Genomic DNA, 22,625 nt, shown 5'->3' with positions numbered 1-22,625 from the left:
AATAAAGATACTCTTGGCTCTGTAGCCTATGAAACTGAAATTTGGCTCATTTAGGAAATCCATACAAGGGCCTCAATATAAACTCAGTTTGGAGTCAGGCATTCCCATTTTTTGAGACATATTATATATTCTATAAGCTATCAGGCAAAGTAAAGAAAAGAAGGGCCTATACATTCAAAACTAATTTTATTATATAATTATTTTTTTAAGAACAGGCACTTTTCCAGTTAGAAGAAACAGATAAAGTGTTTGAAAGATAATTGTGTTTATTTTCTAAGATTTTACCTGTGAATATAACAAATGGATAATTGAATGACTTGATATATAGTGGCTTCTTTACAAAAGTGTTTCCCTGTAATATTTGGACAGCAATATATAAATATTTACAATGAAAAAATAGGCAAGGAAAGAGAAATAAGTAGTCTTCAATATCCAAATTAATTTTGCATACATCCGATTTGAACACAAAATACTTCATTCACATCTATTTTATATTTACAACTTTAATTACTTGAGAGCACTGAATTCTTTATTTTAGGATATTTGTGCATGTTATGTTTCTAATATGTTTCTGTATAAGCAGTTAAAAATTTTCTGGAAAAATAAATCATTGCTTTGAAAATGCTGAAAATATTAATGTAAGTAATTTATGTGACATATTTTCCCTACTAAAAAAAGCCCCAAACAAACAAACAAACACCTTGGATACATATTTTTGACCAGCAGCAAATTTTCATAAAACTGGTTTCCAAGTTCAAACGGAAAACTGGGAACAGTGCTTACTATAAGTGGAAATGATGTCCTAAAGACAAATATAAAATTACAGTGGATAGTTTCTCAGACGATCCAAACAAAATATAGTGATTTTTCAATAACAAAACTGAAACAATTTAAATCCACTTAGTTGTAACACTTATTAAATACAGAAAGGAAAGTATTTTGCTTTCTCTACTGGTGTTGCACAACCACATGACTGAAAACAGGTTGTTTGCAAGAATGACAAACACTACTGCATGCCATTTGGTTTCATACTCTCAACCATCACTGCTACATCCAACAAGTTACACTTCGAGTGAGCCAGGTGAGCGATCCTGGTTATGTTTGCTGCAGAAAAAAATTCATGTGTGTGAATTACGTCGCCCTCTAGTGCCCAAAGATACCCGAAGCCTCGGTTCTCTGGCTTTATAATGTTCATTGAAATCCAGTCTAAAGCTAAGAAATTGGAGGCTTTCATCAGAACTGGTGGTCAGGAGCACCAAGAACTGCTGTACAATGCCCTGAAAGGAAAAGGGGAAAAGATCAGAAGAAATTGACAATTTTAATGCAATAGTGGTACTAAATACTACTAAATACTAAAGCAAGTTATGTGTAACTTTTCAAATCAAGGGCCTCCTACTGAAAGTCACATTTCATAAAGCATTAATCTCATTACAAAAATCATAAAACAAGCTCATTTTAAATTATTTAATAAAAACTCATCCTATTCCTTTCTTTACTCATGAAAAACCAACTAAACGGTTCTCTCTCTTCCCCACTCCATTGTGTTCCATCTAAAGAAATAAAGAATAACAAAATTATGTCCAAGTTAAAAAAACGATTGGTGATATCTGTAAAACCAGTAACTCCTTTAGAGAAATCCCTGGCTGAGGGGATTCGGCTTTAATTTTTGAAATGAGAAAAAAATAAGGAAAACCAGAAAAGGGGGCATGTAGCATGTGGTAACCACCATAGGGGAGGTTTTGAGCTGTTGCACTAGATGTTAGCGATCCAAAAGAAGAGCTCAGTGGAAAACAGAATAATTGAACAATTTGTGAGATAAAACTTGTTGGAGATGCTATAATTGGAAAGGACAAGAGCAGAAAACAGATCCTTGACATAAGACCTAACAGTTATGGAAGTCATACCTTGGAGAACGACCAAGGCAGCTGGAAGAGAGAGACTTCCTTTCTCACAGTGAGGGCAAAAGTGATGAGGCTTTTCATCGCACAAGCAACATTGCTAAAAAGTATACAGAAAGGAGTGGGGAACTGAGAGAGGGAAATATTTAGGATATCCACAGGAGAACCAGCATAGCCACAGCCAGTCAGATTACTTCAACAAAATAGAAAAGCTAAAGGAGCCAGAGGAAGATATATGAGAGGGAAGTATTTCAAATAGAAGCGGAACATCCTATTAAAATCACACCTTAAAGACTTTACCTCATACTTTCTTGAACAGTATTGAAAAGCTTCTAAGAGAAAGTTCAAAAAAAGGAATTTATGAAATTGATTCCATGAGGAGTTAGCAGAAAACTGCTAAGGAAATTTGAAAGGAACAAGCTGACTCTTCAGTATTCAAATTATCAGTTTATAAGCAATTTAAAATGAGTTTTGATTTCTTTATAGAATAGTGCTTCCCAAACCTAGGTATATTGGGTATTAGGTTTTTGTTTAGCTGTCATCGTCCGAAGGTCTTTAGTTCCTCGTAGGATCCCTGCTCCAGAGCTTGTCGGGTGTGAGTCCCTGTTGATGAAGTTGGACCTTGGAGGTCAAGTGGGTTTGTTGCTAATGTACCTACCTCCCAACAGCATTGCAGCGTTTTGGGTTTATTTGATGTAACAACACATGAACACATTACCCAATCTCAACAGGGACATTTAAACTGTTTTACCTACATTGGGTAAAAAGGACTTTTGAATAAGTGGTTTTGGATAATGAAGGAAAAAGCTTGGGAAGCACTGCTTTAGAGGAAACATTAAAATCTTATATATAATCTAAGGTTAGAAAACTCGTCAATTGTTGAAAAAACTGGACAGACGGGGCTAAGGAGAATTTCCTTTAGAAGATGATGAAACATGGGCTTAGAACAAGTTTTCTCACAGCTGCAATTTTAAAGAGAGCCAAGATAGCAGACTAATTTATTTTAAATAAGAATCCCCATATTAAATTAATAGATGAAAGTTAGGGTATCTCAAAGAAATAAATAATCCTCAAGAAAACATAACTTTTTTGAATAAGGAAAAGGGCCAAAACAGTGGTTAAAGAAAAAGGAAAGTAATATAACTAGCTTCTTTAGTGAAGAAAAAAGAAGCCACATCAAAACTTACTGTTACTTAAGAAAAGCTCCAATGAAAACAAACTAGAAATGGGAAAAAAAGCAATTTCTAAGTTGAAGAATGAGAAAAATGTTCAAAAAGTTTCATCTAACCATTGTTGAAGAATAAATGGTTCCTTAAGAGAAGCAATGGAAGTTAGTCAGAAGCCATTGATTGATTATAGTAGATAGTACTCCTGTACTATGATTTTGATAAAGGTGGTTTTGGTTGATTAAAAATAATTCCATAGTTTGATTTGCAACATGGAAAAATATGAGAGGATTGCATGAGTGACAGTTAGGGAAGATTCCTTTATACCCTTCATTATGGTAAGATATAATGGGATCTATCTATTAACAAGGGCTAAAATAAAAAGAATAAAGAAACAGAAAGGGCAGGAATAAGTATAAGTATAATCCTTATTGTCATTGTACTTAAATACAACAAAATTGGTTTATTGAAATTGAAAATATAGCATATAAGAAAGGTTCTGAAGTTAATTTAGCACATCACGATAAACTGCTATGTGCCATCAAGTCTGTCAGCAACTACATCCATAGCTCTTCTTCACGATGATCTTTCCAATCTGGCCCTTCAGACCTTCAAAGAGTGTACCACTGCTACTGTAATCAAATCTATCCACTTTGCTGCTGATCATCATCTCCCTTTTCCTACTAACTTTCCCATCAATACAGCCTTCTCCAGAGAGGTGGGCCTTCACATAATGTGTGAAATAATCTGAGCCTGGTCGGATGTGCTTCGAGTGAGAATTCTGGGCTGATTTGGTCAATGATCCATTTGTTCATTTTCTTGGCCACAGTATTCTCAGGAGTCTTCTCCATCGCTAAAGTTAAAAAGTATCAGTACTCTTGTTATCCTGTTTCATCAAAATCCAATTTTCTTTCCACAGAGTATTACAGAGAATACCACTGCCTGCATAATTTTGATCTTTGCAATCACAGACACATCAGAGCATCTGAATATAATTTCTAAGGCCTTCAACCCTTAGAATATGTTAGTGTTAGTCTGTGGTATAGTTCTTGATTTCTTGTTCCTTTATTGTTGATGGCTGATCCTAAAAGGCAGAAATTATCCACTTCACTGCCAACATTAAGTCTAGTTGCTGTACCTGTTGTCATTAGTTTTCTCTTTTTTATATTTTAGTTTCATTTTTTCACTGTGCTCCTTACTGCAGCTTGTATATCATTTTCATCATTGGTATACTATGTGGAGGTGAAAAACGAATATCTAATGCAGTGAATATAAAACAATATATACACCCTGATAAAATGCCGAGATGAAAAAAATTAAATTAAACAAACTGAAAACTTTTAGAAGAAAAAAAAACTTACAATAAAATGGTTGCATAAGTGTGCCCACTTTTAAACTAATACTGAAGCACCTTTTGATTTTATGAGAGTATTCAGTCTTTTGGTGTAGGAGCCTATCAGCCTAGCACATCTTGCGATGCGAATCTTTTCCCACTCTTCTTTGCGGAAGTGCTCCAGATTGACAGATTGCATCTTCTGTGCACAACCTTGTTCAGATCTCCATACAGATTTTCAATTGGATTTCAACTGGGCTTTGGCCATCCAAAAACTTTAAACTTCTTCTGGTGAAACTATTGTTTTGTTCATTTGGAGGTATGTTTCAGATCATTGTCGTGTTGAAAGATGAAATTCCTCTTCATCTTCAGCGTTTTAACACAGGTTTGAAGATTTTGTGCCAAAATTGACTGATATATTTGGAACAGTTCATAATTCCCTCCATCTTGTGGTGGGTGAAACTATTGTTTTGTTCATTTGGAGGTATGTTTCAGATCATTGTCGTGTTGAAAGATGAAATTCCTCTTCATCTTCAGCGTTTTAACACAGGTTTGAAGATTTTGTGCCAAAATTGACTGATATATTTGGAACAGTTCATAATTCCCTCCATCTTGACTAAAGGCTCAGTTTCAGCTAAAAAAAAGCAGCCAAAAGCATAATACTGCCATCACCATGCTTCAAAAATGTACTTTTGGTGATGTGCAGTTTTGTTTTTGTGCCAAACCAATTTTTGGGAATTATGGCCAAAAGGTTCAACCTTGGCCTCCTCCTACTATTACACATTTTCCCACATGCTTTTGTCAGACTTCATATAGATTTTTGTTAAAAAAAAAAAAAAGGCTTCTGTCTTGCAACCGTACCCCACAGCCCAGACGTATAAAAAATACAGGAGATGGTTGTCACATGTAGCACAATCAATACTTTCCAGAAATTCCTGCAGCTGCTTTAATGGTACTGTAGGTCTCTTGGCAGCCTCTTGGACCAGTTTGCTTCTTCTTTTTTAATTAATTATGAATAATAATTTCTTGGTAATGTCACTGTTGTGCCATCTTTTCTCCACTTAGTGAACACCTTCACTGCATTCCATGGTATATCCAATGATCTTTTAATCTGGTGACATATGCGTTTGATTTTTTGAATCAGTTTTGCCAATTATTTCTTTAACTCACCATTTTCCTTCCAAACATCAGATCAAAAAGTGAAACACACATGGCTTCTTGGGGTACTTCATAGTTGGCAAACCATTATAAATTGTCATGCCAGTCATTGAACTTTGTGCCAGATAAATCTTTATCACAGTTTTAAAAATTCCACTGAATCTCTCAGACAGCACCTATGGCTTGTTTCAGTTTGTAATTCATATTTAAAATCCTCTGACTTACAAAACTTGACTGGTTGTAATGATGAATTTTTCAATATAAAGGAAAATAATTGGCAAAACTTATTAAAAACAAACAAACGCATGTCACCAAATTAAAAGATCAGTCTTGCGGAATTTCAGACAGAAGATGAAGCAATTTTATTGGTTTCCTCTCAAAGTCAACAAAATGAAGATTGCATGGAATCCCCTTACATGAAAGAGTTGGAGGAACAGCGATTTGGGTAATTACTGATCTATTGAGATTTGACCACACTATATCACTACTGCAGGAGCTGTTTAGCTTTCAGGTGCAGTTGAAGATGCTGATTGCTACTTTAAGCCCCTCAGAGCTCAGGGCCTAGATATCTATATGGCTACCTGCCTGGATGGAATGCCAGTTTCAGGAATTCTAGGTTCAAGCCTTTTTAATGCTGTGATGCCTTAAGTCATTTGGAACAACCAATCAACAGATATCTAAACCACCTTTCCTTCCTACAGTTTCAAAGAGCTGTAAAAGCTTCAGAAAAATGTTTGGGGAAAAGATCATGCTGCTTTGAAAGGGGTGTGTGTGAATCCGTTTGCTTATATTTATATTAACTGATTTCTCTCCCCCCTCCCCTTTTGATCAGTAATGTTAGCTATTTGGGGTCTTGAAATGAAGCTGAAATAATAAACAAAGGAGTTTGGTAAAGTATGGATTGACAGAAAGTAAATTACAAAATTAAGGAAATCTGTTTTAAGCCATTTTAACTTATTTAATAAAAGTTAATTCAGTTTGGATATTGAGAACATGACTGTGCTATTATTCATCTTGTCATATTTCTCATTCATTCATATCTATTCATATTATATGAATGTAGGTATATATGATTGCATATGTAGCCTCTGTATGTGTATCCATGCACTCACAAACATAAATATATTAATCAATCCAGGGATTATCTGTAAAGCACCTGTTGGTTTTATCATTTATTGATTTTGGAATTCTTCCATACATACAATACATGCACCTCTCAAAATTGTGATTTAAATTAAATTAAATTGTGATTTAATTTTAAAGAAAGAAAAAGGACTTCCGTAGATATGTGTATTATTATATTAAATATCTAAATATGCTGACATCTATTCTAAAAAAACACTTTGATGATGATATAGTATTATCTATCTATAGCAGTAATGATCTGATATAAATCCATAATATAATTAGTTATGTAAGCAAGTCAGATATATGGACAATCTCTGTGATGTTTTTGTTTACTCTCCTAAGAATGCATCCTGTTACCAATTTTATCAGTCATAATGGAATCATATAGCATGAGGTTTTACTATTTCCACCCAATTACATAAAATGGTCTGTATAATGCTGCATTGAAATATTATTTTAGGCAAAGATACTTAGTACTAATTCATTTGTATCAAATGTTCTTAATTTAAACAAAAATACCTGATAGAAATGAGTAAGTAGTCGCAGCTGTGAACACATTTTTGGTATTGAGTCTTCAAATTCTTTCATTCTTTTCATCTCTTCTTCTTGTTCTGAAGCTGTTACTCCCCATTCACCCTTAAGAATGCAATTTAAAAAAAATAGGGGGATAAATCGACAGGTGCACATTTATTCCATTGTATCCTTTGTTACGCAAGGAAGTACACTGGTTTTTTTTAGATTAATTACTATGGGACAAAGTCATAAACTTGCTTGATGATTTCTGAATCCTGGAGGACAGAAAATCAGCAGAAATTCTCTGGAATTTCTACACTGTTTTTCTACTTTTTGTTCATTACTTTTCAGGAAAAAGAACAGAAGAAACTGTTTCATTCGAGTATCATTAAAATACAAGCAAATGACATAGAATGCCATAGAAAGGAGCTATACCTCAACTTCTCGCTCCTTTTTCCTTTCTTCAAACTGCAAACGTAGCTGCAATTCCTCTAAGGCGGCTCGGTACATTGTGTCTTGCACATTTTGAAATTCAAGAATCTGATCAAAAACAGCTCGGAGCTGGTTGAGAAGCATCTATAAGAAATTGTGAAATGTAAAAATAATATCCTACATCCACAGATATTATATCTAGTGCTAAGATAGACTCAATCCAGGTGTGCAATTCTAAGCTCTGTTATTATGGAATAGTGGGATTTCACTTCTGAATAAATATTATACTGCACACATTGCTAAACAAAGAAAAGGGAGCGATGAGCATAATCATCACAGAAATAATGTTTAAATAGAGAAAAGGCTTACTCTTGAATCAGTGTCCAGCAAACAGCGAGCTATGATGGTATCTAGGAAGACTTCATGAGCTGCAATGATGTGATCCAGGTCCTGAGCTTGTTGGACCTTCTTCCACAGTTCATCCCATGAACATTCCAGGATCTAAGGCATAATTTTAAGAATTCAGTATAATAATGCTCTTCCTTCAGAAACTCTATTTAGCACACTCTTCACTTTGCACGGCACTACACACATTTCTCCTCCTCAAAACAAAAACAAAACAGACTACAAAATGGTTGGTTGAAGAGTACCTCAAATGTAATATAATACTGCATTTGATGAATGAAATGGACCATTTCTGATGCCAAAACGTGACACTGATGCAGCACCCCAGAAAGCTCTGTAAGAAATCCAAAGTATTTGTATATTAAAAATTAGAAAGGATTGATTCATCTAACTTTTTTTAAAAAAATACAACTGAGCTTGATAACCTGAACCTTTTCTGAAAGGTATAAAATATAACAACTATTCAAGGTTACTCGAAGAAAGAAAAAAAAAATCATAATATACTATAATACACCATCATCTTTTTAATCCAATAAATTGAAGCTATAAATTCTAATAGTCAACATTGTTTCCAGTTAACGATAATGTGACAGCCCCCAAATATATCAAGTAGAATCAAGTGAGAAAACAAAGTTAACTGTATACATTCCATATAATAAATGAAGCAATGTTGCTTTTTACTAAGATACTTGGTTTATTTAACTTAGTCCCGAAAGGCTGGCAGCACATCTCCATACTTTTTCCTAACCCCACGTGTAGATTGAATTTGGCACCTTCAAAATGTAATGCTCTGGCTCTTTCCACTAAGCTAGAACCCTCTCCCAAACTGTTAGTAAGAACATGGAAAGGGAAGTATTTCAAATGGCAGGAGAACAAAACCCAAAAGATAAGCAATGGTTCCTCATAATTAGGGATGGATGAATCTGTTAATCCCCAGCTCTGCTTTTTCATTTACTCTTCACTGCAGCTTATTTTAAAAAAGGTGGTACAGAACAATGCAAGTTATATTGCCTTTCATTAAAGAAATGAGAAATATTGCCTAGGGGTTCTAATAAACAGCTTACTTTAGAGGAATGTTCATGCTCGGCCAGGGCCAATACTCCAACTCATGAGACATCTTGCTTATTCACAAAAGAAAGGTGACTTTCCTATTAGGTGGATTGACAAGTGGTTTCCAGTAGCTACTATGCTCAACACAGGAAGGGAAAGACTTATCCTCAGAGATTATAAACATTCTTTTGGGAGAGAGCTTTGCTGAAATGTTTAGGCCAAACTTTGTGAGGAAAGGAGATAAGGTTTTCTTAGTCAAGGGTACTCAAATGTGGAACAAGCTTCAAAAGAAGATAAAGCCATGCCAAAGCTTTCCTTTTGCATACTGGATGGCAAAGCCTATCTGGTTGCCATAGCCCACCTGTGTCAGAGAAAGGTCAAAGAATTACTACCCTGTAGATATTCCTTTCTATACAATAAATGTTTTACAGTACTTGAGATGCACAAAAAACAAAAGCCACAACATCTAGTATAAAATGAGTCATACCAGGAATATAACACACTGAAACAATGCATGAAAGTTTTGCTAGAAGCTGAATGATTTTCAGCATTCTTACTGAATTAAGACCATTAAAGTTGTTGAAGCAAAGCGCAGACAGAAGTATGAATATTACAGCAGAAAACACTAAAAAAACAAAATTTCACTTTAGATCCACAACCTATGATTCAGGGCTTGTATTCTGAACAGTTAAAGCAGCCTTCCTATTGTCCCTCTAGTGCAGGAGTCCCCAAACTTGGCAACTTTAAGGCTTGTGGACTTCAACTCCCAGAATTCTCCAGCCAGCTCTGCTGGGAATTCTGGGAGTTGAAGTCCACAAGTCTTAAAGTTGCCAAGTTTGAAGACCTCTGCTCTAGTGTATTGCACTATGATTCCCAACCAATGTGGCTAAAGAGTTTATTCAATTACTTGAGGGATACTTGTTACCATAGTCACAACTTATGGATAAAGAGCTCAGGGACTATAATTCCATAGGTTTACTTAGTCCTGCTTGAACTACTGATTAATATCCAATATATAAAAATGTCAGAAACTGTAAATCTTATGATTTGGCAGGGCATTCTCTAAGATAACTGTTTCATAATCTTGATCTCCTCTAATGTTTATTTCATTTGTATGCCGCCCTTTTCCCCCGAAGGGGGACTAATATTGATAATGTAGAAAAAATTTGCTTGTTACTTCAAAAATGTGATAGTCTTATATCACAGATAAGAATAAAACTATTGAAAATAAAGGAATTGGCAAGGTGTGAATTACTGCTGATACTGTGGCTGAAAAGCATGGATGCCTTCAAAATTAACTTATGTAGGGCTACCAAATCTGAATGACTATTTATTGATAGCAAAGAGACAGAAAATCTAACTTTTTCTGCAGCTCAGGTCTGATAGACTTAGCTTAGTGCTTAAAAGAGGGTGCATACTGAGCTGATTTTAATCCTTGTAATATCTGAACAAGGTTTTGTTCTTCCCTGTCCATTTAGCCCCCTCTTTACTTCATCTCCATCCAGTTTTGATGCCCTTCTTCTCCATCTTGGCTTTCTGGCAAATATCGGTAAACACATTTGCACAGATATACATGTTTTTGTGAAAGCTTCAGCCTAAATCAAACCATAATGGATAGCAGCCTCTTAATCAAAGGTTATGAACTGTCCTAATAAAGGATTCAAACTGAGTCTCATGAACCAGTGTGGTATAGTGGTTAAAGAGCTGGATTAGGAGCATGGTTATGTTCCTATCATCCATCTCCTTCCACTTATGACTGTAACTTTGTTGCTTGTATCCTTACGATTTATATTGATATTGAATGTTTCCTGATTGCTTATTTGTATCCTATAACATTAAGTGTTCTACCTTATGATTCTTGATGAATGTATCTTGTCTTTTTATGTATACTGAGAGCATATGCACCAAAGTCAAATTCCTTGTGTGTCCAATAGACCGATTAGATCCCACAGATTAGGCCTCCTCCGAATTCCATCCGCCAGTCAATGCTGACTGGCGACTACCCGGAGGAGAGCCTTCTCTGTGGCTGCTCCGACCCTCTGGAACGAACTCCCCGTGGAGATTCAAACCCTCACCACCCTCCAGGCCTTCCGCAAAGCCCTCAAAACCTGGCTATTCCGGCAGGCCTGGGGCTAAAGAGCTTCTGCCCCCCCCTTCTCGAATGGTATGGTTGTTGTGTGTTTTTAAATTGTGTATTTTTTGTTTGTCTTTTATCCCGTTTGTACCTCCTTTCCCATGACTGAGTTGTGAGCCGCCCCGAGTCCCCTTCGGGGAAAAGGGCGGCATATAAATGAAATAAATCCTAATCCTAATCCAATCACACTTCGCCAATAAACTATTCTATTCTATTCTATTCCAGTCTAGTCTACTCTACTCTTTTATCATGGGAGCTGGCTGGTGATTTTGAGCCAGTCACTTTCTATCAGTTCTAAACTATCAAAAAAAAACAACAACAAAAAAAACCTAGCTACCAGACTCCATCTGGTGGATTATGGTTCATTAACTCTGAAATGTGTAATGATGAAACTGCACTGAAAATTTCCATTAACAACATTTAATTGATCAAAATATTTAATCAATTAAACTAGTATTTATAAGCTCTCGGATGTTTAAAAAACAAATATTCACAACATTAATTTATTTTTTTAATTACCTAACAATACCGAGTATGGCTGCTTATAAAATAAATAGTCATTTAATCTTTAGAAATTTAAACTTCTTATAGACTTGAAGAACTACTCCTCAATGAACCTATACAGGTAGCCCTTGCTTACTAACAAACTTGTTTAGTGACTGTTTCAAAATTACAATGATGTTTTAAAAAAATCACATAACCAATTGCTGCATTTACAACCATCATAACATCATACAGTCATGAGATCACCATTGAAGCATTTTGCAACTGGTGTACATTTATGATCACTGCAGGGTCTCATGATCACAGGATTGTTACTCACATACTTTGCAACAACCAGAGTTAATAGAGAAAGCAGAAGTAAAATCATGGGCAAAACTAACTAATAGCCATGTGATGTTTCAGTTAACAACCATGAGGCTTAGTGACTGAATTGCTGGTCCCAATTGAGGTTGCTAAGCGAGGATTGCCTTATGATTAACTTTAGGAGTGCAGTTCAGAAATCTGTGAAATTGAATATGATTTCTATCTGAGATATTTCCCTGCTTTCCTGCCGAAAAATATGTGAAATCCTGTGCTAATCAATAAGTGAGCTTTAAGGATTATTGCTTACATATTAATTAGAATACTTATATTCAGCTTATGAAAATTCAAGGAAGCTAATATTATTCAATAAGCAATTATAAACTAAAAAGTCCACAAAATTCTAGTCACCTAAAAAGAGAATGTAAATGACTTTGAGAAATATACAGCTCAATCATGTAACAGTGCTCTATGGCTCTGTAAAGGCTATTTCAAAATTTTCAGATACTTATTTAACATACTTTATATAATTTATCCTCCAAACTACATTTCATTATTCATCTATCCCTGTTCCAAGCGAATAACTGGCAAGTGAACCAAATTCTGATTACTATGCTGACTGTTTATGGAAGTCTAATATTGGCCAAGTCAGGAAATGAACATCACAAGAGATACTACAACTCTGTAGTAGACTTTAATAATAGATTCTTGAAAGAAAGTAGAATTCCTGACATAATTCTACTTTCCCTCTTATATTAAAGTAATGGGGCAATCTTGAGTTTCTTTCCCGTGCTTTCCTGGGCATGTTCATGTTTTGCTAATAAATATTTTCTTCATTTCCATCTCTGAACTGCTACAGTGTCATCAATCTTGAGCTAAAAGATTTATGTTGTAAAACATGAAGAAAGTCAGATCCCAATATAATCACAATAATATTTTGTTTTCCCCCTATATTTTGAGTATCTGGCAAATTGCTTGTAATGAAGACAAGTGATATTATCCTCATTTTGCAGATGGATAAAATAACTCAGACTAGAGAGCTGCCAGTTTCTAAAATAAACCTAACACATTATAAACATAACCAAAACAATGAGATTTCAATAGAAGATTTCAGTGGCAGAAATGTCATTATATGCTGTTTTGGCAAAAGCTCCTCTCCTGATACTAGAGAATAAAGAACTAAGAATATTCCTATTCAGCATATCCATAGTTGCAGATAATTAATGCTCATATTCTGCCAGCCTAGTGTCTTAAACAGCACCCACCCTTTCTATAAATGGCAATGTCACGGGTGATAAAAGTGAAGAACTGCATCATTTTTTGAATAGATGCCTTACAGATGAAATAAACTCTAACTTAGCATCCCCTCTACCACACCAAGGCTGCCATAAAGAGCCCTGCAATGCCAGATTGACAGGAGAAGATGAAAAACGAAAGAAGGATTGACATTAAAAACTCAAGCTTGTAAAGTACGACTTGCTTGCTGGTGTCTATGGAATGTGATAAGCTTTATCCCCATTGGGTTTGGTTAGTAAATAAATAAAATGTATAAATAAATTTTATTTATGGTATTTACAAATTTAATACAATTTATATAAATAAATATTGAGCTGGTTTGCAAATATTGCCCCCTTCTGATAAAAAGAACTATTAAAGCAGTCAGTATTATGGGTTTTTCTGTGCAAACAATAAAAGGAGGACAAAATTCTGGTTTTGCTCAGTAATCCTCCAGAACAGAAAATATACAAGGATAAATTATTACCCACATAGAAACTCTAACCAATAGTAAGTGAAACAGACTTCTACATTTATTCAGAATATGAAGATTAGAAGGTAGCAATTAGTAAAAAAAAAAAATTTCCATAACTTTATATACTATGTATGCAATTAGGTTTTTTCTGTTGTAACACAGTAGCAATTAATAGCAAGTTTATCTAAACCTTACACACAGAACATCATTAGAAGTTCATTTTGAATTTAACTAAATCAGTTCAATGATCACAATGTACCAAACTTACTCTAACAATATACTCGAAACCATGGGTGTCAAATTCACATCGTCACATTGTTGTCACATAACATTTCGAGACATTTTCTCCCTTCACGGAGCTGGGGTGGGCATGGCCTGCCACTGATGCATCCGGCCTGCGGATCAACAGTTTGACACTCCTGCTCTAAACTCACTCTAAATTGACTTTAAACTTCCAGAATTTCCCTTCTATTGATAATCTGAAGAATTATGGAGAAAAAACAGAAACTGATATAATTATGTACTGAAATGAATCCCTTACCAGGCATATTTTTTAGAAGTTTTGCATTGCACATATGTCCTTTCCATATGTCAGTAAGAATATATTCCATCCGTTTTGCTCTCCATAGGAAGTTAAACACCCTTAGATAGTGGCTCATACACTCTCGTGTAAACATCTGCAAATAATAGCAACATTTGATCACAATCTTTACAATCTCAAGTACTGTTGCTTCCATTGCTTCAAGTAGCTCTATTAAAAGGATAGGGCAATAGCTTAAGATCATTGTTGACTCAAGAAGCTGAGTTATGGATCTCAACACAAAGACTCAGTCATGTTACAGTCTTATTATTAAGAAGTCTCATATTAGTACGTAAGAATTTCTCTTGTTCCTCTGTGCTACAATAAATACAAGGAAAACAGCATGATGGGGATTTGTGTTGTGCAAAAGAAGCTCTGGGTTCATTTATCTCAGCTTCCCTAGATTCAAGTGCTTTTGTACCTGCTCCTCAGAGCAGCTTCAGCCCAAATATAGGAGTTATGGCAAACCTTTTACTAAATACAGTACACATATTCTGAATGCGCCAAAAAGTTAAGGTCTGTGCTGCAGTCACAATTAGCTACTACTTCAGTTCCTTATCTGAATGGATAGGGAGGGGAGAGTCCCATTAATTCCCCCCTACAATTTCTCTATGCTGTTTCAATACTAGAACTAATCGGTGATATAAAAAAATAACATTTTATTGGCTGAATCAGTCTTTATGTTGTAACAGATGGCTAAGATTCAGCTGTTAGCATCATCCCAAAGTAATAAAATCTCCCTTTCCTTGGACCTTTCTGCCTCACATTATGTTTTAATGTCTGTTGAAATAATGGTTTTTGTTCATTAACTGAAAGATCATTTGATAAAATCTGAGAGAGGTTTTTGCATCTAACTTGATATCAAAAAGTATTAAGAGAACAGTTGCTTGCTTTCCCCACCTCTTATCCATAGGTCAATGTGAGAAATGCACAGCTTCAAAGGCCAAAAGCCTATTTTATAATCCAAAAAAATTTAGTCATTTGAGTCAAATATTCTAGATTTTGACATCTTTGCCTAATATAGAAAATCAACTAAAATATTAAAGTTCTAATCATAAGGAACTATGTTTATTTTCATATTTTATTTGACATCATAGCAACCTTAAACAATTAGATTATGAATGGGGGATGGAAAGTGAAAAAGTGACTTATCAAAGACAGATATATATGGCCACAGTTGTTTATATTGATAGATGTTTATACACTTCCCTTCTCCAAGATTCAAATGTCTACTAGGCTTCTTTATTTCCATGATTTATGTAGCTTTAAATTATGTTCCTTATATAGGTTGAATTGATTTGTTTAAGAAATAATCACATTAAAGAATACTATATTATAAACTATACCTATAATAAAACCCTTCCACTACCCTTCAATTCTCAACACGTGAAAGTTTATTATAATGAAAGGAAAATACATTAAATGGTTAACAGCATGCTACAACAAAAATTAAATATTAAGGAACTGATTACATAGCTCGGTAACTATTCATAACTTACAGAGAAGGATACAGAATATACAAATGGATTAACAAATGTTAAGTTAGATATTATCTTCCTTTGATTAAACTATATGTAGCAAATATCTTCTGACCAAAGTTTCATTTTTGACACCTTGTTCACAGAGCACTGTTATTCTTTACATATAGTAAAAGCATTTTGAACAATGGTGCTATTTTCTCATCTGTTTTAATGAATACTATATATCAGATTTATTTAAAGAGTACAAATAGGTTCCCTAAAATACATTTTACAGTTCACACAAATTATCCCAAATTAGTTGCTACAGTTTTAGAATAATGGTTGAAAATGAAAATCCATTTATTAAGTACTTTCTAAAATCTCCGACAGAGCAAATGAATTATTTATTTCAAATAATGAAGGTCTTAAAATGTAGCATTTTAACACTCATTAATAATTTAGGAAAATTGAGATTTTGGCTGTACTCTTAATACAATGGGTACATCAAAGATATCAAGCAATCTCTTTAATCATGTACTTCTAAAAGTACAAAGGCTATTTTAATAACAAGTATTTAGAGAACTAAGTACCATAGGTAATTCTAAGTAGAAGATCAGAAATGGACAAACTGAGCTATACATCCTTACCGTTGCAATTGGCCCATCAACGTGATAGTCTAAACTGAAAACATCCCAACCAGTATCACCTGGAGACACCTTTAAAAAAGTTATAAATATTTAAGCAAATCAGTTACATAGTTATTTAGCTATTTCCCAAAGTAGTCATGATCTAGCTTTTAGTAATGATCAATTGTCAACACACAGTGGGTAAAAGAAAGACCTTACTTAGCCAATTTAAAATGTTGGTTTTGGGCTAGGAGATTACACTGTTTGTCAACACAGAAAATAATGGAAATACAATTGTGATATTTTTTGTTCAGATAAGCAAAGAGAAGGACAATGATGAAATGAAAACTACCAAAAATCAGACTGCACCTAACAAAAATGTATCAGAATAAATTCAGCAGAACTCTAATTTAGGCCATAATACATAACACAGTAAGTCCATATACATTATGAGTACGTTTAATTTGGATTGTAGCTTTATGTTTTTCTTATCCAATATACTGTTCTGTAATATCTATAACTCTGTAATAGTATTAGAACTCATTTTTCAGTGAAATAACAATTACCGTATATACTCGAGTATAAGCCGACCCGAATATAAGCCGAGGCACCTAATTTTACCCCAAAAAGCTGGAAAAGTTATTGACTCGAGTATAAGCCTAGGGTGGGAAATGCAGCAGCTACCGGTAAATTTCAAAAATAAAAATAGATACCAATAATGTTTTTGAATATTTATTTCCTCCCCTCGGCAAGCTCGCCGCTCAACTCAGCGCCAGCGCGCCTTCATCTCCGAGCGCCCAGCGGAAGGGCCAAGCCGCTCGCCTCGGAGCCGCTGGAGCTGGGACGCCGCCTCCGCCGCGGAATTTGCTCCAACTCAGCCGCTCCGGCCCATTGTCAGCCGGCTGGTCCCTGCCTTCCCTCCCCTCCTCTCTCTAGCTTAAAGAGACACCGACTTGCCTCGGCTGGAGGCCGGGCACGGGGAGGAGTTGGCGCCAGCCCGGGGAGGGGGCTGCGAGCGGGCGGGCGGGGGGACGGGAGGTAAAAGGCTGGATGGGTTTGGTTGCCAAACCGAGGCGGCTCGCTCGGGGCTCTTCCCTCTCTCCCCACGGGTGGGTAGCGGCCGGAGTTCCCACAAATGCCGCTCCCCGCATTTTTCTGGACGGGGTCTCGCAGGAAGGAATCCCCTCCTCCTCCAACAGGCAACAGCACTGCCGGATTCCAGTTGTAGACTCGAGTATAAGCCGAGCCGGCTTTTTTCAGCCCAAAAAGTGGGCTGAAAAACTCGGCTTATACTCGAGTATATACGGTACGGTAAGGTCACGAAAATCTGACAATCCAGAAAAATGTAGCACTTTGGATACTGCTGACCTCAAAGCATATCTTTTTTAACTTTGACAAATCAAATCTAATGTTATCATGAGATACTAAAATGGCTCAAAAATACCTCCAAAAGTCTAACATCCAAGCGTTTGAGGATCTCGGGATTATCAAACTGTGCGTTAGTTGCCCTGACAGCTGTTTCAAGGATTCCTGTCAGATTATGCTGATACAAGGTTGTAGCTGGTCTCGCAAGTTCTGGCCTATTTTTAAATAATATAAATAAAAGATAGATACATCATCATTACTATACCCCATTTTTATCCAGCTGCAGATGCAATAGTTTTACAATCAGTGAAGACATTATCTTAGTGAATTCTTTAAAAGAAAACAACAACACCATACTGGGGTGATGCCTCTATTAGAATTTGGCAAACTGCACAAAAGAAAATACACATTTTCAAATTTCCTAAGTCCTGTGGTGCTATTCAGCTGATTCTATCCGGTTCAGGTGAACCGGTAGCAGTGACAGTGGGAGGCTCCACCCACCCACGAGATGTCATCATGTCCCGTTTTTGATGCTTGCTCACATTTGCGAGCTGGTAGCGAAGGAAAGTTGATTTCACCCCTGCCTTCATCCCATTATTTTTTGTAATTCAAAAACTCGAGATACAAATTTCAACAACAGCAACACCTCTAATCTAGCAACTATTCATATTTCAGTTCAGATCCAGGGGCCAGGATCCGGAAGTCAATGAAGATGCTTACCACAGCAGTTTCTTCCATTCATGTTCAACTGAACTCATACAGAAACTGACAGTGTTTTCAAACCTCAGGTCATATCTGAATTAACCTAGTAGCAATGCAACACAATCTTTTCTTTAATATAAAATCTTTTTAGATTAGGTATAATCCAATGCTATTCTTTCCTTCTGCTCCTATTTTTAAAGGATTTTCCTATTTTCCTCTTTTTAAACAAGCATACCCTGTGGGGCAAAGGAGAGACAAGTGACATAAAAGGGCTACAGAAGATTGTTTACGCAGCTACACTATCTACTCATTTGGGGAACTCTTTTGTATAAAAGATGGTTGTCCTATCTAGAATCAATTAGTTCAAAAATTGATTACTGTTTTGGGATTCCAAAAAGTGTTTTAGATGCTTCAATTTAAATTTAGTGACAAAGACTATGCAGTTATGCCCTTTGCATTAAAGAATATGTAGAACCAAAGCTAATACTCCCAGAATCTGAAATAGCAAATTAAAAATTCTATGTCAAAAAGTGTTTATTTCCATTAATTCACAAATCTCCAGTGTTTGACACACCAAAATGTTGTGCCAATTTTCTGTCTCATTATCATTCCCTGCTGCACTTGAGTGTAGAGATGTTACATCAATTCAGTTCTTGGACAAATAGATGTCTCTTTGATGTCTGGCAAGCAAATGGAATCCTTTGTAATGAAAAATTGGCATTATTGAAGGAAAAGAAAAGTAACATGTAGGAAGCCTGCCATTATACTATTGAAATGCCATTGTAAAAAAAAAAATCCAAGATGCTTTTAAAAATATTGACACGAAGGGGAGTAGGTGGGGTGCTGAATTTAAACGTACGGGATCCAGGAGTTTTAAAAGCTTGGGATCTGAATAGACATTTAAATAAATATATCATGATATATTCATCAAAAGGTAGTCTTTACTTTCTCTTTGTCAAAATATTATTCAGTGATAGCAGCCACCGAATAATAAAATCCAGAGTGCAGAATTTAAAGTTTTATATCTTCAGGATATATTTGGCAGCCTGCATGCTGCTGAGGCAATAAATAACCAGAAGATACCATATTAATTTAATATCATGGCAATTCTTATTCTCAAATTTACAATCCAAGATGCTGGAAAACAAAACAAGATTGGGAGAATCAATTAAAATTAATGTAGGAAAAAGAGCAGAATTTTAAAAGATTTGATTGACTCTATTAATGGCAGATGCATAAACAATTGAAATAGTGCAATCCATTCTCTATTTTATAATGTATATATAAAGTATAATCATGTCTGAAGTCATCTTAGTGAAAAGGTAGAATGTAAATTTAATAAAGTTTTGAATACAGTGAATGAGAAGCATTATATTTTAGGTTAATAGTGCAATCTTATGAACATCTACGATGCAGTAAATGTAGCTATTTGAACTAAAAGAAAGTTACTTTTGAGTGTACACAGAGGATTGGCCATCAGACTGCAATCCTATGCACACTCATTTGAAAGTAATTTGAATACATGTTTAATATCATATGAAGAACTTTCAAAAACTTTTAAAAGAACACATACAAGAGATCAGCTTTTTAAAATTTGGGAAAACTGTTTCACCAAAATCTAAAAGAACCAAATGTTACCCAATGGAATTTTGAAAAAATAGTGTTAATTCTAAGGTAGAGTGATATATCACTGAATAAAATAATAAAGTAATAAAAGATAAAGAGATATAATATTGGGCTTCACAGATACATTTCTTTTTTGCATTTTTCTTTAATTAAAGAAAGAATAGGGGGAAAAACAACTTTGTGTATGTATATGTGTGTGTATGCACGCACTGAGACACACAAGGTTTCTCAAATGTCTCAGTGCCCTCTAGGTTTTAAGTTTTAAAAGCACTTTTATGCCACTCTATATATATGCTTATCATATTATATATATGATATATAATTTGAGATTTGTGAATTTTATATATATATATATATATATATATATATATATATATATATATATATATATATATATATATATATATATACACAAAACACACACACAATCACACACAAACTTAAAATGTTTCATACAAGAGTTTTCAAAGGTTCTTTTTTGTGCAGAACATTCCCATATTGATAAATTCCTCTCCCATTTTATAAGGAAAATAATAATCCTTTACAAAATAATACTCTATACATCCTACAAAGAATTATCTCATAAAAGCATCATGCATTAAATTTTAAGGTGACAAATGACAATTTTTGCAATCACAGATCAACAGAGTCATTCCTCTAAAATCTACTTACTTTAATAAGTCCATTAAATGTCTAATAAAATCTCCTTGACCAAGGAGCAAATAGCGTCTCATGGCTTGCATATGCTCCAGTAAATTGTACTTCTTATGGAGCACGTCTAGCAAGTATTTGCTGGTCTCAAAATATGCAGCATCTATTTTTCCCTGAAATGCATTTTCCAAATCTGTGAACATTTCAGCAGCTGTTATAGAAAAAGAAGAAGTTACCAAGATTGCAAAACAAGCACAACTTATCAACTCTTGCACTATGTATAATTATTCGACTTGAATTCTATAAAATGAATGGTTTTCAGATACACTCAAATAATTTGATGGTGAATAGAATATTAAATACTTGCTTGTTTAATGCATTATGGTAAATTTTCTAGAGGTAGCAGGGATTCTTATTTCACATCATGAAGTTGACATTGTGTGAGTGTGCTAAGCATGTTCGCTCTATTCTTTTGTACCAAACCATGAATCCTAAACTAATCCCAGGAAATTCTCTGGAAGGATGGATGAAGGCTAAAAAGTTGAAAAGCAATCTATTCCATCTGTAGAAAAGAGGGTGGCTTAACTGGCAATGCTAGATGTGCTTCATCATTGAAAGTCTAAATATAGAGACTGGGGTTTCTCCTTGTATAGTGTATGATGCAAAGGGTGGAGATAGCAGGTAGTCAGCTTTTTATTAGAAATAGCATTAGGAATAGCACTTATATACTGCTTCACAGTGTTTTTACAGCCATCTCTAAGAGGTTTACAAAGTGAGCATATTGCCCCCAACAATCTGGCTCCTCATTTTACCAACCTCAGAAGGGTAGAAGGCTGAGTCAACCTTGAGCGGATGGGACTTGAACTGCCAGACTGCTGGCAATCAGCAGAAGTAGTCTGCAGTACTGCACTCTAACCACTGTGCCACCATGGCTCTTATTAACTTAAGGCACCGTATTGCTGGGGTCTTATCTACATGTAATAGAATTTGCCTTGTTTTTCATGTCCAAGTTACACCTTGGCTAGTCTATGGCACTGACCAATATGTGAAGCTTTCGTGAAAATTGCCTTTACCTACAAAAATGTTACATAAACTTAAGAAAGACCTGAAATCCCAGCTCACAGGCTCACTGTTAAAACCAACAGACAAAATAGGTGCTTAAACAGAACATACGAGTTGGATCATTTTGTTGCAATGACTGAATTACCTACTGTTCTAATCAGTTTTAAGAAGGTTATGAGAATTATGAAAGGAGCCTCCAACTGAGTGTGTGCCACCCACCGCCGGGCAACAGTGATGTTACCAGCTAATGCTGTCATCCTGGAAGCACCTTGGTGCTTCTGATATGAGTATGATGAGATGCAAATTAATATAGTATGGTGCTTTGAAATTCCCCAAAAGCGCACAAATAAATGAATATGCAGTAGCAGTTGCTGGGTGATCTCAAGAAAAAGTGCAGCTGCTTTCAAGAATTTAAATTAGAATTATATGAAGTTTTCAATCAGAAATTCAAGGCTATGAATTTGATCATATCTTCAAATTAGCTTTCCAAAATATGTACCTTTAGACCAATTCAATTATTTACATTATATATATATACACACACAACACACTCACACACAAAATATATAAAAGCCACTTTCCCAGTTCAAATCAGCATTCCAAACTTGACTGTTGTCTTATTTGACAATTTGATTCAAGGCACGAACTAACCTGATTTTGTTAATCAAATACATAATTCAAATCAGATTTAACTGACAATGATTTGAAGCCATTTTGTATATAAGCTAAAATGCTCAACAAGATTATGGCTTTTGTTATTTAAACACCTGAAATAAGAAAAT

General features: G+C 35.1%; 1 protein-coding gene across 1 annotated transcript in view; it reads right to left on the bottom strand.

Moving 5' to 3' along the window:
* Positions 1-556: 556 nt before the first annotated feature.
* TUBGCP3 (tubulin gamma complex associated protein 3) overlaps positions 557-22,625 on the bottom strand; it is a 79,259-nt gene continuing 57,190 nt past the window's right edge. Inside the window, exons 14-22 of the mRNA XM_032226661.1 lie at positions 20,803-20,992; positions 17,882-18,017; positions 16,459-16,527; positions 14,313-14,448; positions 8,279-8,367; positions 7,998-8,129; positions 7,632-7,772; positions 7,203-7,319; positions 557-1,277 (exon numbers count right to left, since the gene is read on the bottom strand). Of these exons, the coding sequence (XP_032082552.1) occupies positions 1,119-1,277; positions 7,203-7,319; positions 7,632-7,772; positions 7,998-8,129; positions 8,279-8,367; positions 14,313-14,448; positions 16,459-16,527; positions 17,882-18,017; positions 20,803-20,992 (1,169 nt within the window). The 3' untranslated portion in view covers positions 557-1,118. The remainder of the gene's footprint in view (positions 1,278-7,202; positions 7,320-7,631; positions 7,773-7,997; positions 8,130-8,278; positions 8,368-14,312; positions 14,449-16,458; positions 16,528-17,881; positions 18,018-20,802; positions 20,993-22,625) is intronic.

Source organism: Thamnophis elegans, chromosome 11 (genome assembly GCF_009769535.1).
Source record: "Thamnophis elegans isolate rThaEle1 chromosome 11, rThaEle1.pri, whole genome shotgun sequence".
Taxonomy (NCBI): Eukaryota; Metazoa; Chordata; class Lepidosauria; order Squamata; family Colubridae; genus Thamnophis; species Thamnophis elegans.
This window is presented reverse-complemented; position numbering and strand designations above follow the sequence as displayed.